Consider the following 18,051-nt stretch of genomic DNA (forward strand, 5'->3'; position numbering starts at 1 on the left):
TATGATATTTTTAAAAAGTTTTTATGGTGAGACTCTTTCTTTTCTGACAGGTGTATTCCTTGCAAAGGTTCTCGATTTCCTCCCACCCTTCCACGCCCTGCTGTAGCTGTTTTGTCCTTTAAGCTTCCTTACTGTCAGACTGCCACAGAGAAAGGACAGATGGAGGTATGCACAAATCTTATCTTGACACTCAGTTTGATGATACCTGCCTATAATACAGGCATTTAAAATTATTCTGATGACTTTTGTTCTGTATTCCTTACTTTATAATTAAATAATACCAGCAGCTGGGAGGGAGGAGGTCTTGTGAACCCCAGGGTACCCGGTTGCCATCTCTACTTCCAGGGACTGTGTCTAAGAGATAAATGGGTATGACCATTAGGGCCTCACTAGGTAAGGCACTCACTGTCAGGCTTGGACAAGTTGTTAAGAGGATGTGCCTCCTTGAATTTTGTACCCTAGGCACGAGGCTTGCCTAATTTTAGTTCTAGCCCTGAGTCATTGATATCTTGGAACTGGTAATTCTAAACAAGAAACAAATCAGCTTTTACAAATCTAGTTTAACAAGTTCTCTGAGCATTAACCATGATAACTAAGAATCTTTAAAATGCTCTGCAGTTGACCCTTGAAGAACATGGGCTTGAACTGTGGGGGTCCATTTGTACATGGGTTTTTTCAATAGTAAATACTACAGTACTACATGATCCAAGGTTGGTTGAATCTGAGGATACTGAACCTCTGATTATGGAGCAACAGCATATAAGGAGGGCTGACTATAAATTACTTGGAGATTTTCAATTACACAGAGGGTAGGTGCTTCTGCCTGCTACATTGTTCAAGAGTCACTGTATTCCACCCCCTGTTTTCAAGTACAGAAGATAAAGTCAAACCATAGTATTACATTACAATTTGAATTGCAAAGTAAGCTGTAGAAAGGAATGTTTCAGAAAATATTTTATTCAGAAACTGCTGTCATAAGATAAATATTTAACTCTTGCCTGATAGTCAGCTGATAGTTGACCCTAAGCAGTTGTTCCACTTTTGCAGGAACAGTATTGGCGTTCAGTTATATTTCACAACCACCTTGATTATTTAGCAAAAAATGGTTATGAATATGAAGAGAGCGCTAAAAATCAAGCAACAAAAGAACAACAGGAACTTTTACTGAAAATGCTTGCGGTGAGTAAAATAAATACAGTGGGGAAAATGTTTTCTCTAGGTTGAATATGTTAATGGTATATGAATTAGCAGTTTTCACAACCTACAATTCTTAAGCTGTATCTGGTGGTATTGGTATTTTTCTCCCTTAAAAATACCAGTTTCCCAGTTGATGTTGCAGTTAAAATATTAAAGATACTACCTCAGAACACAGGAAGAAATGAACTGTTTTGGTGCTGACTCCGTTTTTATTTTTGCCCACTGGTCTGTACTGTAACAGGCCCTGTAGGTAATTTGGATGCTTGTTCATAAAGTTTGAGAAGTGGCTCCAGCTCCTGCTCTTATCATATGCAATGGATAAAGTTTGAGTGTAGACTTTTAGATCTCCAAGGCTGAATGAGCAGTCTTAAGAATTTTGATCAGGCTTTTAGAATGCCTGTCTTTTGTTATCCTCTTAGGCAGCTGTGTGTAGTAAAAGTTTGTAGCCAGTGACCAGGTTTGATACCCTGGATATTTAAGTACATTTATCTTTAAAGATAAAAGAACTTTTTGAAAGATAAAGTTCTTAAGTTTGTATTCTCGTTGTAGGTTGGTTTATGAGGAGGAATATAATGTAATTTTTTCTCTGCTCTTCTTGTACTAGACTATAAACCCCTTGAGGGCCATGACCATGTCTCGTTCTCTGCCATTTACCAGGCACTGACAGTGTCTAATACACAGTAGACCTCAGTATTTCCTCAGAGAGTAAATGGCCCAGACTTTTCGTTTCATTTTAAGGTTGAGAAAAAGAGTTCTGAGGGAAAAGTGATATCTAAGTCCATAGAACTGATTGTAACTTCAATCTCCAAAAGGTGGTGGTACTCACCATGTCACCTCAATGTAACACTGCCTTGAGTTTAGTATTAAAGAAATTTAATTAGTTTACTGTAGAGAAAGTTTTGTTCCATTTACAAAGTCCCATTTGTATACCAACATGAACTAGTAACCTTTTTATTTCCTACAACACAGGTAAGGAAACCTGTTTGAGTTATTCATGCTTTAGTCCTAGAGTAGCTTTTACCCTGGAGTACAGTGTTCCTCAGCAGGGTGGTCATAGCACTCTGTTAGTTCTTTAGTATTCCTGTCCCCTGGCAAATGCCCATAGTTCCACCTAGTTACTAGGAAACTATACTACTTTCATTTCCAAATGCCTCCTGAGGCAGCGTACCATCCAGACTGAGGGGTACTATTTATAGATAAGTGATTCTGGAAAACTTGAGAAGGATGTGCAAGTAAATATCTAAAGCGTCTGCTGATGAATCAGATTTGACATGTTAAGTAACAAGATAATACTTCCATGAGTTGTGAGACTTTTAGTTGTCTTCAAAGTACTCATTTTCCTCATGTTGTAAATACTTCAGTTGCCTTACTTTGAGTTGTTAAAATTCATACCAGAAGAAAGTCCATGTTCTGTGAGAGATGATAAATGAGTATTCTTCATTTTATATTGCAAGTATAAAAAATATAGCAAGAAAAAGGAGGTTGCTTGCTAATTTAGAAATTGTATAACTGTTTCTAGTAGTTAGAGATCATGGACAATCATACTTAGAAAACTAATGGGTAAATCTACTTGCCCACCCAAATTCACTTGGTAGCTTTTGTGTGCCACTTCTGGACAAAGTAATAACAAACAAATCATTTACAATCTATTCTTTCTTTCAATTTGCTACCCTGTTTGGTGACTGCAGGTGGTGGAATGGGTGGGAAACCATTTTTTAATTTTAAATAAATCCCTTACTCTTCTTGCAATTTATAATTTGAAATGTTATGTCATATTTCATTATTGAGTGTAAAAGTCACTTATGAAAAAATGCTGCCAATTAAACTGACTCACCATCAATTGTAAGATGCTTTCAACTTCAAGAGATATTAAAATGTGTAAAAATGTACATCTTAAAATCAGAGATACAGTCTCAAGAAAACTGTTTGTTCTACCAGGAGTATCTTTCTTTTATTTTTCAAAAAGTTTTACATAACATAATTTATCCCCTCCCACCCTTTTTTCCTTTAGCTTTCCTGTAAACTGGAGCGGGAATTTCGTTGTGTGGAACTTGCTGGTCTAATGACTCAAAATGCTGTGAATTTAGCCATTAAGTATGCTTCTCGTTCTCGGAGATTAATACTGGCCCAAAGACTTGGTGAACTGGCTGTAGAGAAGGCAGCAGAATTGGCAGCCACCCAAGCTGAGGAAGAGGAAGAAGAAGATTTCAGGAAAAAGTTGAATGTTGGGTAAGAAATACTCAGTTGTTTGAGTTTTACTATCCTGCAATATTGACCTGGTCTTTTCATTGCTCTTTATTGAATAGTATTACTCTTTTTTAGTTATAGTAATACTTCTACAGAGTGGAGTCAGCCAAGGCTCAGAAATCAAGTTGAAGAAGATACGGAGGATAATGGAGAAGCTGATAATACAGAAGAAAATACAGAAATACACAAACATGGTAAAATACATTTTAAAGGCAGTTTAAAGATGAGAAGTGTCATTTGTGTGACTTCCTTCATTTTACTTGGCTGAGGGAAATTGAATACCCATACATTTTCAAGGTGTCTTTTTGTCTGACTGTTGATTACAGAAGATTCCTTTATATTCCCATTTACACTGTATTGTTTTAATTATTCTACAGGACAGAACCCATTTTTCAAAAGTGCAGATTCCTCTGATATGCCAGCTCTTAAGTCAGGTAAGACATTTTTGATTTTGTAAATATGAGGGAAATTTTGAAGTAATCCTTAAAGTGCTACATCTACTCAAATACCCCTTACTCTTCAGGGCCTATTTTGTTGTAGTTGTTATTTTCAATCAGAAGTGTTAGTGAAACTGTGTTTATTTAACAGATACTTACTAAATGCCTATTGTGTGTCAGGTATTTGACTAGAGGGAAGATACAGAAGTGAAGTGGATGTGCATATTTGATCCCTGCATAAACCTTATACCAGTTGGCTTTTAAAAGTATATACATACATTATTCTGATTTTGAAAATATACTTCTACATGTGTACAGATTATTAAAAGAGCATATAACAGATGACTATAATCTAGTCAGTGGTGGGGGATAGTTGGGACCCCAAGGAGCGCCTCGTGGAATGTTTAAAGCGGAGATCTCAAGGAGGAATAAGGCAGCCAGGCAAAGGTAGATGGGAGCAGAAGAGAATCATGTGGGCTTAAGGGACAGCATGTATGAACTTTGAAGAGTGGTTCACAGAGGACAGAGAGCAAAGAGAAATCGGTGCTAGATGGTTTTGGAGCGGTGAACAGGAACCAAACCATGCAGATCCATGTAGGCCACGGTAAGGACTTTGACCTTTATTTTGGGGTTGCCGGGAGACTGTTGCAGGTTTTAATCAGGAGCATATATGGCACACTGTGCAGAGGAGGGTTGTGTATAAGGAAGCTACTGATGTAGTCCCAAGTGAGATTGATAGTGACCTAGACTGGGGTGGTGGTAATTGTTGAAGAAAGGGAGGAATTGAAGAGACATTTCTGAAAATAATGTAGAGGGTATGGAAGTTCAGGGTGTGGAGAATGGCTGTCAGTTTCTGGCTTGAGTACTTGAGTGAGTGATGGTGCCATTTACTGAGTCAGGAGTAGGGAAATGTATCTTTAGATAGGAGGATGATGAAATTACTATGGGCTGTTTGGGTCAAGAGCTCGGGAAAGTAGTATCTCTGGGATGCAGATATAGAAGTTAAGATTGTTGATGTGAGTATAACAATTTAAACCACAGGTATGTGTAAGTGAGCACTGGGGAGGATCAAAGTGAGGAGAAAATGAGCTTAGGCTTAGGGAATCCCCAACATTTATACATCAGGTAGAGGAAGAGGAGGAGGAACCATCAAAAGAAAATGAGAACAGAGAGGAAGGAGGTAAGCCAGGGAATGCATTATCTCAGAAGTCAGTGGGGAGATACTCTCAAAAAGAAAGGAACCCTTGGCTGTGTGGAATGTTGTTGAGAGGTCAAATAAGGTGTTGGCTGGAAAAGGTCCACCAGTTTGGGCTACATAGAGTTTATTGAGTTCTTAGAAAGAATAGATCCTGCAGGATGGTAGGGCTGGAAGCCATGTTTTGGTTGGAGGAGCATATGAATAGTGAGGGAATGGGAATAGCTGTGTAGACAGCTCTTGAGAAATTTGACTGCTTAGGGGATGTGAGACAGAATTATATGAGGGGTGAGGGTTGTGTGTGGCAGAGAATGTGTTTTCTATTTGTTTCTTTAAGTTAGGAAACTTAAGAAGCCAATGAAGAAGGAAAAGTCAAAGATGATGCATGTAGCCATTAATTCAGTTTCTTGAAAAGCAGGAATGGGAATTTCTTGAAAAGCAGTTTCTTGAAAAGCAGGGGTGGAATCTAGAGCACTTGTAGAGGAATTAACAATTAGCTAAAATAAGGCACCATTCTTCCTTGGTAATGTGAGAAAAGAGTAGATCTCTACATACTGTATTTGTGTAAATATATTGCATAGTGGCAACTTGGAATAGCTCTCATCATCTAATAGCTTTTATTTCGTCTTAACAGTAGGACAGAGGTCACATATAGTTATTAATAGTTTTAAAGTTGCAAAGTACAGTATTTTCATATAATACAGATTAAAATATTCATCATTATTGTAGAAGTCAAAAGTCTTCTCAGTTTTACGACTATTAAGTGAGGGTTTCTTTCTTATGAAAGGTGCAGTTACCTCTAGCAGCCAAGGACGAATAAACCCCTTCAAGGTAAACTCTTTCCAGTGATGTTTTCTATTACTTAAATACATTTCCATACAGAGAGAGATTTCCAAACTACCAGATGACCCTCCCCAGACTTAGAGGCATTAAAGACTGCAGCAGATTAAATTTTAAAATATTTAAGTAAGTAAATATTTTAAAATAAAAATGAAAGCAGCACTAGTTCATACTTGGACCGAGAATTTTATTTTCTACTTATCTTCTAAGAACCTACAGTTTTGAAAGGTACTCCCTATTTTTCTTGGGGATGTGGTATTTGGGAATATGTGCATCAGTCTGGATTATACCAAATGTATTCAGTTCTAAAGGTTAGACTACAATATAAACCTAATAGAAATTTAAAGGAAAAACAAATCTCTTGGGTTTTTTTCCTTCTTTAAGCTTTATGAAATGCTAATACTAGTTTGCTCTTTAGGTATTGGGCAATTCCAGAGAGCCAGCCATTTCAGTGAGTTCAGGACGTTCAACTAATATTTTAGACACTATGAACAAATCATCTAAGAAATCTACTGCACTTAATCGAGCTACAGATAATGAAAAGTCTCCAGTTATAAAGCCCTTGATTCCAAAGCCAAAACCTAAGCAGGTATGATTTCAGCTGCCTTCATCTACAGTAAACAGCTCGTGGTCTCTTTGTCTTACTTTAGTTTTGTTCACTTTTTCAGGTATGAGACAGGAGGTTCTGGTTGTTCATAACTGATAGTGTAGTGAGAGCAGTGGTTCTCAATTCTAATTTTGCTTTGAAATCACTTTTTTAAAATATTAATACTTTAAATCATATTATACAGCTGCCAGATATTTAAGAAAGTATTAAAAATGCTCCCAATTAAACCAAGCCAGTGATTTTTGAAAGAGATGTGTATTAGCATTTGTTTAGAAGAGACTCAGAGAGTCCCAGTCATTCCTGCCTCCTGGTCCTCATGACCTTGTGCAGCCCCTCCCCTCAAGGGTGATGGGATTACCCAGTAACTGTGACAATGTGATGAGATGTCCCTTCCATGATTGTATTACTATTAATGTATAGACCCAGGCCAGGGACTCAGGCATGTGTCTATATTTTTTTCATTTCCTAGACAGTTCTGATGCCTGTCCCTGTTTAATGACAGCTAGCTTAGTAGCTGGCCCTAATCTTTCCTGTTCTGTATTCTGAGTTTTCCTCCCAGATTTTCTCCTGGTTTTGATAATTTTATCCCAGATTTGTCATCAGTAAAATAGGTAAACTAATTTGAGGTATAGTTTTTTGGAAGTTTTGTATGCATGTGTATAAATATTTACTTTCAACAGAAAACCTTAGGACTTACATGTTAGTGTAAGAATTCTAAATAATAATAGATATTTTTCCACATTTTTCCAAATTTGCTCGTAACATACAGAGTCATGCTAGATTTTGTTGCAGTATTCACATGTTTGTTTTCACAGGCATCTGCAGCATCCTTTTTCCAGAAAAGAACTTCCCAAGCTGACAGGACTGAGGAAGTAAAAGAAGAAAATCCTAAAAATTCATCATCTGAAACCCCAGCTGTGTGTCCTCAAAACACTGAAAACCAAAGGTCAGTACATAGAAAAATTTAGTATTCTCAAGATGCAATATTCCAATAAAAGGCACATAGAAGTAGCCATACAAAATTATGTGGCCCTGTTATTCATTAATATAAATAATACATTGGCACAGGTAGTGGGCATTCTGAAATCATGTAATTTTAGGGAAGCCACAAATATTGATTAGTATCTATTTACATTACTTATTAAAGTATGCTTTGATAAACTATCTGTGTTTTAAATTATGGACACATTTTACTGGGATACTATATTTTTTAATTAGTTCATTTTTTGTTTTTAAATAATATAGTTATATGGGAGAAACACAGTCAAAAGATACAAAAAGATGTGTGGTGAAGAGTAAATCTTTTTCCTATCCACTCAGTTCCCTGTGTACAAATACTCACTGCACAAATTTCTTCTATAGCCTTCTAGAATTATTCTATGCATTTTTTTTAGTTTACAAAAATGATAGTATGTACATTGTTCTGTGCCTTATTTTTTTCACTTAAGAGCAGGTTTTGCAGATCATTCCTTATTACTACATGAAGAGTTTCTTTAATCTTTTTACATTCATTGAATGGCTGTACCATAATTTATTTAGTTCTCTGAAAGTGGACAGAAAGTCATTGCTGGTTTTTTGCTGGTACAAATAGTAGTACAATTAATAACTTTATATGAATATTATATACATATAGCTGTAAGATCGGAGAAGGCAATGGCACCCCACTCCAGTACTCTTGCCTGGAAAATCCCATGGACGTGGAGCCTGGTAGGCTGCAGTCCATGGGGTCGCTAAGAGTCAGGCACGACTGAGCGACTTCACTTTCACTTTTCATTTTCATACATTGGAGAAGGAAATGGTAACCCACTCCAGTACTCTTGCCTGGAGAATCCCAGGGACGGAAGAGCCTGGTGGGCTGCCTTCTGTGGAGTTGCACAGAGTCAGACACAACTGAAGCAACTTTGCAGCAGCAGCAGCAGCCGCTGTAAGATGGATTCCTGTATGGTTCAAGCTAATGTACACTTACAATTTTGAAAGATAGTGCAAAATTGCTCTGCATGGATGTTTGTATCATTTTATACACCCCCAGCAATACGAGAGTCCCTGTTTGTCCACCAACTCATTATGTTACCAAATTTATTGATCTCTTGTATGCTAGATTTATTTGAAATACGTCAGCTATACTGAAAAAGTCACTATTTCAGTTTTTAAAATTTATTTATTTTTGGCTGCACTGGATCTTTGTTGTGGTGCACAGGCTTCTCATTGCAGTGGCTTCTCTTGTTGCAGTGGGCTCTAGAGCGTGTGGGCTTTAGCGGTTGCAGTGTGTGGGTGGGCTCAGTAGTTGCAGTTGTCTGGCAGCATGTGGAATCTTCCCTGAGCAGGGACTGAATCTGAATCCCCTGTATTGATAGGAGGATTCTTAACCACTGGACCACCAGAAAAGTCTCACCATTTCATTTCTGAGTTTATGAATTTCATGTAACTGGTATCTCATGTTCAATTGCTCAGTCATGTCCAACTCTTTGCAACCCCATGGACTGCAGCACGCCAGGCCTCCCTCTCCATCGCCAACTCCCAGAGTTTACTCAAACTCATGTCCGTTGAGTCGGTGATGCCATCAACCATCTCCTCCTCTGTCGTCCCCTTCTCTTGCCTTCAATCTTTCTCAGCATCGGGGTCTTTTCAAATGAGTCAGTTCTTCGCATCAGGTGGCCAAAGCCTTGGAGCTTCAGCTTCAGCATCAGTCCTTCCAATGAATATTCAGGGCTGATTTCCTTTAAGATTGACTGGTTGGATCTCCTTGCAGTCCAAGGGACTCTCAAGAGTCTTCTCCAACGCCACAGTTCAAAAGCATCAATTCTTTGGTGCTCAGCTTTCTTTATAGTCCAACTCTCACATCTCGTGTTAACCAATTTAATTTGACAGGGTAGCTGTAGTTTTTATTTTTTTTATTTTGTCCTGAATTTAATTTAGCTATTAAACAGTGAAATTTTTATTTAAGAAGATTAAATTTTTTATACTTTCAACAACCTATACAGAAGAAAAGTGATCAGTAAATGTTAAATATTTGCGTTAAATCTTCAAGTGTGACCTAAAAAACAGTTTGTGTCAGAACTGAAATCTAGTAACATTGACGTGTATGCTGTGTCCATGCTTTACATAATGGTAGAAGAACTGACCTAGGCTCCCAGGTCAGCTGTGCTAGCAGGAGAAAGGAGCTTGAGAGAAATCATGAAGATTTCAGATAGCTGGTTTAGGGAATGGAGAAAGGCTACCAAGAATTCATGGAAGGGTTTTATTGGACTAGAGGGGCTAAGGAAGATTGGAGACCTTGAGCCTGTCAATATTCATTAAAGAGTGCTTGGAAAATATAAATGTGCTTGGAAAATATAAATGTGAATAATCCCTTTGAATTGATCTTACAAAGAATTTCTTTCAACTCATTATTCCTGCAGTCTCTAGGCAGTTTTAAGTAATATGTAATTATGAATATTAACAAGTGTAATTAATTGTGTCTGTCTTACATTATATATAGGTATGCAAAGACTAATGGTTAATTACTAACCTGAAAAATCATAAAGCACTCCAGAACTGTCTTAAGTATAAAACTTTTTTTGCATAATTGCTATTTTAGGCCTAAGACCGGGTTCCAGATGTGGCTGGAAGAAAACAGAAGTAATATTTTGTCTGACAATCCTGACTTTTCAGATGAAGCAGACATAATAAAAGAAGGAATGGTTCGATTTAAAGTACTGTCATCTGAAGAAAGGAAGGTAAGAATAATTGTACTGAGATTGAGACTTTAGTGAATTCCTGGCTTTTAAAAATTCTTATAGAAAATGCTTTTTTCTGTGTTTTAAAACTGAATACACTCAAACTCTTGGTGGAGAGGAGATGCAACAAACGAAATGTCAGTTTTGACATCTGCTGCTGCTGCTAAGTCGCTTCAGTCGTGTCGGACTCTGTGTGACCCCATAGACGGCAGCCCACCAGGCTCCCCCGTCCCTGGGATTGTCCAGGCAAGAACACTGGAGTGGGTTGCCATTTCCTTCTCCAATGCATGAAAGTGAAAAGTGAAAGTGAAGTCGCTCAGTCATGTCCAACTCTTAGCGACCCCATGGACTACAGCCCACCAGGCTCCTCCATCCATGGGATTTTCCAGGCAAGAGTACTGGAGTGGGGTGCCATTGCCTTCTCCATTTGACATCTAGATCTATATAATAATTATTTAGTGTTGATGGTTAATTTTTTGGCAGATATACTACCTACATCTGTATAAGTTTCTGCATATTGTAAGTTAGGGGAATAGCCCAAGAAAAAGTACATTGCTTTTAAGTCAGAATCAAATAAAATTAGTAAGTACAACTGGAATTAATTCACATTTTTGGACAACTGCTTTAGAGCCCTTGTAAGCAGAATTTCTTAAAATACTATTTACTTCCACATTGAATACTAAATGAGAATACTGCTTTGTGAGGAAACAATCGGTGTTCTGTTCTAGCCTTTCATGTGGAAATTAGGACAGGTGACTTGTACCTATTGCTTCTTAGGTCATTCTCTGCCATGTAGAAAAAGGCTAGGAGCAGCTTTCTTTTACAAGGGGAAGGAATGTGTATGTTGTATCAAATCTCAGACTTACCTTCCCCAGGGATGACAAGGGTATAGCAATGGGTACCTTGTGACATAGATACTTACCTTGATAAACTGGTTTTACAAAATAAAGGTATTGCAAAATGAGGAAACTAGAAACTAGTCTAACCACCTCTAACCTTCTTTAGAATCTCATTAGCATCTTTGTGTTTCTCGTTTTTTGTGAGCATTTATAAAAGGATAAAAATTCTAAAGTATTAAATAAAATGGCATCTGAATGAATAAGACCATAAGCTGAAACTGTCAGCTTATGCAGGAAAAGAGGAAGAGACATGGCAAAACTTGTGGTCATGTTTTTGAATACTTAAAATGTAATCATCATTTTTAGTGTAAACCTTAATCCAGTCTGTTAACGTGAAAAATTCTACAGGTCACATGTACCCTTTTCAACAATAATGACTGGGAAGGAAAATAAAGTAGGAGGAGGAGGAACTGTTAGAGATTAAAAGAGGTTTAAGAAATAAATGGAATGAGTGAACCCTGTTAGGTTCTCGCTTACTGAATAGAAACCAATCCCAAAAGAACATATACCATATGTAATATTTGTGATATGACAAAGTGATGGGGGTGAAGATCAGAGTACTGATTGCCAGGGGATGGAGCCTGGGAGAGGAATAGGGCAGGGCAGCATGAGGGATACTTGTGCTTGTGGAACTGTTCTATATCCTGAATGTGGTGGTAAATACACAGCCTACGGTAGAATTACACACACACACACACACACACAAATGAGTTGGAATAAAAAGAGGGTTTTATCGATGTCAATATCCTAGCTGTAATAGTACGGTATAGTTTTGCAAGATGCAACCATTGAGGGAAACAGGGGAGTAAAGGGGACACAGGGGCTTTCTGTATTATTTCCTACAACTGCATGGAATCTCTAATACAACTGAATCTCTACTAATCTCAAAATAAAAGGTTTCTTTTTTAAACAGTACCTGTAGTTATAATGGTTAATGGTAAATATGGTTAAATACAAGCAGAGTTTAGATTGAAATACTATAGTTAGAATGTAAATTTTTTAATGTGCCCTGCAATTAAATAATAAGCAATTTATTTTTCAAAAAAATGAGAACCCTTAATGATTAGCTTCACAATTCAAGTGCTAATTATGCTGCTTTACTGCATAATGTTTCCTGTAAAATGTAATCTTTTCTCTTCGAATATTTTTACAAAGGCATGGGCTGCCAAGGCCAAAGGAGGAACTGCAAGTGATGGAGCTGAAGAAAAGAAGCGAAAACGTGTGGTCGATGAAAGTCAGGAAACTGAAAACCAGGAAGAAAAAATGAAGAATTTGAATTTACCTAAAAAGCAAAAACCTTTAGATCTTTCTACGAATCAGAAACTGTCAGCTTTTGCTTTTAAGCAGGAATAGAGTAAGGAGGTAAATTTAGAACTTAGGAAAGTAATGGATCTTTGGTGAATCTAGACCTTTAAAAAAATCTGTAGGAAGCTCTTTAAGTATTTTTGAAAGAGTTTAAAGATTGCTGTTTGTCTTTATAAGATAATCCAGTAATTATATTGGTGCAGGTAGCGGGGCATCTGTAAAAACTATCGTCTCTGCAGACTGCTCTGCCCCCAAATGGAGGGCCATTCAGAAGCATGACCATGGCCACTGACTGGAGGCCACTGTCATGTCCCATTGCAGGCTGGATTGATTTTGTTTCTTACCTTCAAAATCATCAAAGCCAAGGTCTTAAAACCTCTGAGCATTGAAGCCCCTTCTAGAGTGTTCCTTGTTTGGTAAATATCACATATTGGGAAGTACTACAAAAGTCCTCTTCCAAAGTGTGTTACTATAGACTGCTCTTATGTCTATACTGGACCCAGGGGACCATATTTTTTTTCATATGGGCCCTAAACATGTAAATAATTTTGTAGATGAGACCTTTGTTTTGGAAATTTCTTCATATATTACTTTTATTTGTTTGTATTGCCTGTTTTTTTTTTTTTAATAAAACTTACATTTTCATGTTTAGTTTAATATGGTCTTCACATTGTATTTCCATGAAATGGAAGTGTTTCTAGAAAATATATTTTATGTTTATTACCATAATTTTCACTACCCCCATCTTGTTTCTGTTGTTGTTCAGTCACTAAGTCATGTCCGACTCTGCAACGCCATGGACTGTAGCCTACCAGGTTCCTCCATCCATGGGATTCTCCAGGCAAGAATATTGGAGTGGGTTGCCATTTCCTTCTCCAGGAGATCTTCCCCACCCAAGGGTTGAACCTTGGTCTCCCGCGTTGTAGGCACACACTTTACTGTCTGAGCCACTAGGGAAGCTCATTTGTAACAGTGTTACAAACCTCCATCCATAGTACTTCAGGCACTCTGTTTACCAAATCGAATCCCTTGAATCTGTTCATCACCTCCACTGTATAAATCATAACGGATTTGATTTAGGTCATACCTGAATAGCCTAATGGGTTTCCCTATTTTTTTTAATTTGAGCCTGAATTTTGCAGTGAGGCACTCAGGATCTGAGCCATAGTCAGCTCCAGGTCTTGTTGTTGCTGACTGTGTAGAGCTTCTCCATCTTTGGCTGCACAGAATATGAAAGAAAGTGAAAGTGTTGGTCGCTCAGTCATGTCTGACTTTTTGCGACCCCATGGACTGTATAGCCCACCAAGCTTCTCTGTCCATGGAATTCTCCAGGCCGGAGTGAGTTGCCATTTCCTTCTCTAGGGGATCTTGCTGACCCAGGGAATTAGCCCAGGTCTCCCACATTGCAAACAGATTCTTTACCATCTGAGCCACCTAATTTCAGTATTGACCATCTAGTGATATCTGTGTAGAGTCGACTCTTGGGTTGTTGGCAAAGAGTGTTTGCTATGACCAGCATGTTCTCTTGACAAAACTCTGTTAGCCTTTGCTGTGCTTCATTTTGTATTCCAAGGCCAAACTTGCATGTTACTCCGGGTATCTCTTGATTTCCTACTTTTGCATTCCTCTCCCCTATGATGAAAAGGACATATATTTTTGGTGTTAGTTCTAGAAGGTCTTGTAGGTTTTCATACAACTGGTCAACTTCAGCTTCTTTGGACACCTTCTAACCTGGGGAGCTTATCTTCTGGTGTCACATCTTTTTGCCTTTTCATACTGTCCATGAGGTTCTTGTGGCAAGAATACTGGAGTAGGTTGCCATTTCCTCCTCCAGTAGACCATGTTTTGTCAGAACTTTTCACTGTGACCTGTCCATCTTGGGTAGCCCTGTACAGCATGGCTCATAGCTTCATTGAATTACGCAAGCCCCTTCACCCTCATCCTGTTACACATTAAACACACAAAGGTATTGAAGATACTATTTTGATAATATTGAAGCTCAGCATATGCTCCTGGTAAACTACTCTGGTTATCAGCGTCAGCAGTACTTTATTGAGCAAATCTTTGAAGCCTTGATAAGAGAGTAATTGAAGACTGAGAAAGTGTTTAACTCCTCTTTTGTTTTGAACAAACAAGATTTAATTAAGTAGTTCATACATTTTTTTGGTTAGTATTCTAAGCAGAGCTTAATACAAGTGAGCCACTTTATGAGGGACAGTACAGGGGTACTCTGGGGTAGGAAGATAGTAATAAAATCAAGTGATTCAAAATTGAGGGTAGTTTTAGGTTGGAAGGGACAAAATATGTTGAAATTTTAGATGTGTAGTGGCCAAAGGATATTTCTTGTCTCAAGATTGGAAGACAGCATTTCTGATTTTTTATGTAGGAGCTGGTATTGAAAGGCATTGTAACACAGGTTAGGAGCACAGATTTCAAAGCCATACAGACTACCTGAGTTCAAAGGCTCACTGTAATACCTACCAGCTAAAAAACCTTGGGCAAGTCGTAGCCTTTGTCCATTCACCTGTAAAATGGATATATTAATAATATGTAATTTAAAGGTTGTTAAGAGAATTAAATGAGGTAAAAGCACTTACCTGGCACATTGTAGTGTTTTAGATACTTATCAGCTATTGTTACTATGTTGTTGGCTAGTTAAATCTTGCTTTGTCATTAAGTTTGATTCTGAATTAATTATGAATTAATGTTGGTTTCAAGATCCTTAAGTAAAAATTTTTTATATTACTTTGGAAAGCATGCTTATAGATAGGTATTTTGTTTTTACTTCTCCAACTTGCTTTTTATCACAGTGTATAATACTTAAGGATATTATACACTTGAGTGTTATATTTCAAATCCTTGAGTTTTATATTTCAAATCCATAGGAACCTGATGATACCAAGAATTTGCAAAAAATTTTTTTCTTTTTTCATTGTTTTTTGGGTGATGCCTCATGGCATGCAGGATCTTAGTTCCCCATCCAGGGTTTAAACCTGTGCCCCCTTCAGTGAAAGTGTTGAGACTTAACCACTGGACAGCCAGGGAAGTCCCTGTAAAAGGTTGGTCTACATTTGTTTGGTTGAAGGAGAGTTTTTGTATTGACCTAGTTTAACTTAAAAATCCTGAATATTCATTGGAAGGACTGATGCTGAAGCTGAAGCTCCAGTACTTTGGCCACCTGATGTGAAGAACTGACTCATTGGAAAAGACCCTGATGTTGGGAAAGATTGAAGGCAGGAGGAGAAGGGGACGACAGAGGATGAGATGGCTGGATGGCATCACTGACTCCATGGACATGAGTTTGAGTGCTCTCCGGGAGTTGGTAATAGACAGGGAAGCCTGGAGTACTGCAGGCCATGGGGTCGCAGAGTCAGACATGACTGAGAGACTGAACTGAACTGAACTTAAAAATCAGAACTCATAAATGAAGAAATATCATCCCTATCTCATTTCTAAATAATATTAAACTTTTAAGGAAAAAATCTTTTCAGAGAATTGGAACTTAATGGTAAGAAAATACAAATGGAAATAAATATATTAGCCATCATCATGATACCAGTACTGTTGCCTATTTTGAGCTTATGTTCTGTAGAAAGTGGTCTTATGCTCAGTTTCATTCTTCAGTAGAAAAAGCTTCCCAAAGAGCTTATTTTATAACTTTATATTCAAAAAGTCATCTAATTATCCCAGAGAGCAAGTGAGTGAGTACTGGGTTATGCCTACCAACTGTGGGGACAGTGGTAATCTACAACCACTCTAAATGCAGCAGCCTGAGGTAAGCCACTCTGTCTACTCCCTACCATGGAGCAGATCCCTTTAGACAAAAGGATGAGACCCATCTATGTAGAAAGTGTCTTATTCAGTGACTGGTTGTCTTAGGGGCTCTTTTGATTTTCCAGCTATTTTATAATGGAAGTATGTAATTTTCCCCCAGGTGTTTATTTTTAAATTTTTTAAACCTACAGAAAATTTCAAAGAGTACAGCAAACATACATATACCCTTTATCTAGATTGACTTATTGTTGACATTTTGCCATAAATGCTTTGTAAAACAGGGTTTTCCTGAACCATTTGAAATATGCAACATGACACTTCACCCCTTGGTACTTCAATATATGTCCAATAAAGACATTCTTCTACATAACCACAATATCATTATTATAACAGAAATTTAACAGAAGAATATTATTGCCTAACATGCATTTCATACTAAAATTTCACCCAAAGTGCCCATTAGGCTTTTCCCCCTCAGATCTAGGATCAATCAAAAGTATTGCATTGTATTTAGTTATTAGTAGTACATACTTTAGTTATTAGTATTACATACTAATAAAGAATGAGGAAGAACATCACTCCCAATCCTAATACCCACAGGTGACCACTGGTAAATGTGTATGTCATTAGGTTTTTTTTCTGTATATATATTCTTTTTTTATTGTTTTCACATAGGTGTGCAGTCCAAATTCACGCTCGACAGAGGGTTAAAGGAAAAATACAACAGCCCGAGCCTATAGTTTAAAGTGCAGCCTTTTGCTGGTAGTATTCCTGTAATTAAAACCAGTTTCTACCTACTCAGGAACTGTGTCATAAAGAGCAAAAACTGGTGGAGTGGAAGGTAAACATACTGGAGTCAAAAAGCCAAAAGTTGGTTCTTTGAAAGACTGATACATTAGAAAAAAATCAGACGAGATAAATCATTATACAAAGAGAAAAGCATAAATAAGTAATATTAGAAGTGAAAAGGAAATTATTAACAACAAAATCTACAGATTTTTTTTTTTAATTAAGAAGGGACTTTGGGACTTACCTGGTAGTGCAGTGGATTAAGAATCCACCTGCCAGGATATAAAATTAACACACAGAAATCCCTTGTATTCCTATACACTAACAATGAGAAAACAGAAATTAAGTAAACAATTCCATTCACCATTGCAATGAAAAGAATAAAATACTTAGGAATAAATCTACCGAAAGAAACAAAAGACCTATATATAGAAAACCATAAAACACTGATGAAAGAAACCAAAGGTGACACAAATAGATGGAGAAATATACCATGTTCATGGATTGGAAGAATCAATATAGTGAAAATGAGTATACTACCCAAAGCAAGCTATAGATTCAATGCAATCCCTATCAAGCTACTAACGGTATTTTTCACAGAACTAGAACAAATAATTTCACAATTTGTATGGAAATACAAAAACCTTGAATAGCCAAAGCAATCTTGAGAAAGAAGAATGGAACTGGAGGAATCAACCTGCCTGACTACAGACTCTACTACAAAGCTACAGTCATCAAGACAGTATGGGACTGGCACAAAGACAGAAATATAGATCAATGGAACAAAATAGAAAGCCCAAAGATAAATCCACACACCTATGGACACCTTATCTTTGACAAAGGAGGCAAGAATACACAATGGAGAAAAGACAATCTCTTTTAACAAGTGGTGCTGGGAAAACCAGTCAACCACTTGTAAAAGAACGAAACTAAAACACTTTCTGACACCATACACAAAAATAAAATGGATTAAAGATCTAAACGTAAGACCAGAAACTATAAAACTCCTAGAGGAAAACATTGGCAAAACACTCTGACATAAATC

General features: G+C 37.4%; 1 protein-coding gene across 8 annotated transcripts in view; it reads left to right on the top strand.

The window, feature by feature from the left end:
• The window catches only part of WDHD1 (WD repeat and HMG-box DNA binding protein 1), a 53,808-nt gene extending 40,708 nt beyond the window's left edge, over positions 1 to 13,100 (top strand). For 5 of the 8 annotated variants that reach the window (XM_086320576.1, XM_086320579.1, XM_086320582.1 and 2 more), the window contains 10 exons: positions 51 to 165; positions 1,048 to 1,179; positions 3,209 to 3,426; positions 3,520 to 3,638; positions 3,822 to 3,878; positions 5,864 to 5,907; positions 6,335 to 6,505; positions 7,339 to 7,469; positions 10,101 to 10,239; positions 12,294 to 13,100. In XM_086320576.1, the coding sequence (XP_086176702.1) occupies positions 51 to 165; positions 1,048 to 1,179; positions 3,209 to 3,426; positions 3,520 to 3,638; positions 3,822 to 3,878; positions 5,864 to 5,907; positions 6,335 to 6,505; positions 7,339 to 7,469; positions 10,101 to 10,239; positions 12,294 to 12,491 (1,324 nt within the window). In that variant the 3' untranslated portion in view covers positions 12,492 to 13,100. The remainder of the gene's footprint in view (positions 1 to 50; positions 166 to 1,047; positions 1,180 to 3,208; positions 3,427 to 3,519; positions 3,639 to 3,821; positions 3,879 to 5,863; positions 5,908 to 6,334; positions 6,506 to 7,338; positions 7,470 to 10,100; positions 10,240 to 12,293) is intronic. The other 3 variants (XM_086320578.1, XM_086320581.1, XM_086320583.1) reach the window with 1 other exon arrangement.
• Positions 13,101 to 18,051: the final 4,951 nt, after the last annotated feature.

This window comes from Bos grunniens, chromosome 10 (assembly GCF_055505025.1).
Source record: "Bos grunniens cultivar Pamir isolate PY7600 chromosome 10, Bosgru_T2T1.0, whole genome shotgun sequence".
NCBI classification, from domain to species: Eukaryota; Metazoa; Chordata; class Mammalia; order Artiodactyla; family Bovidae; genus Bos; species Bos grunniens.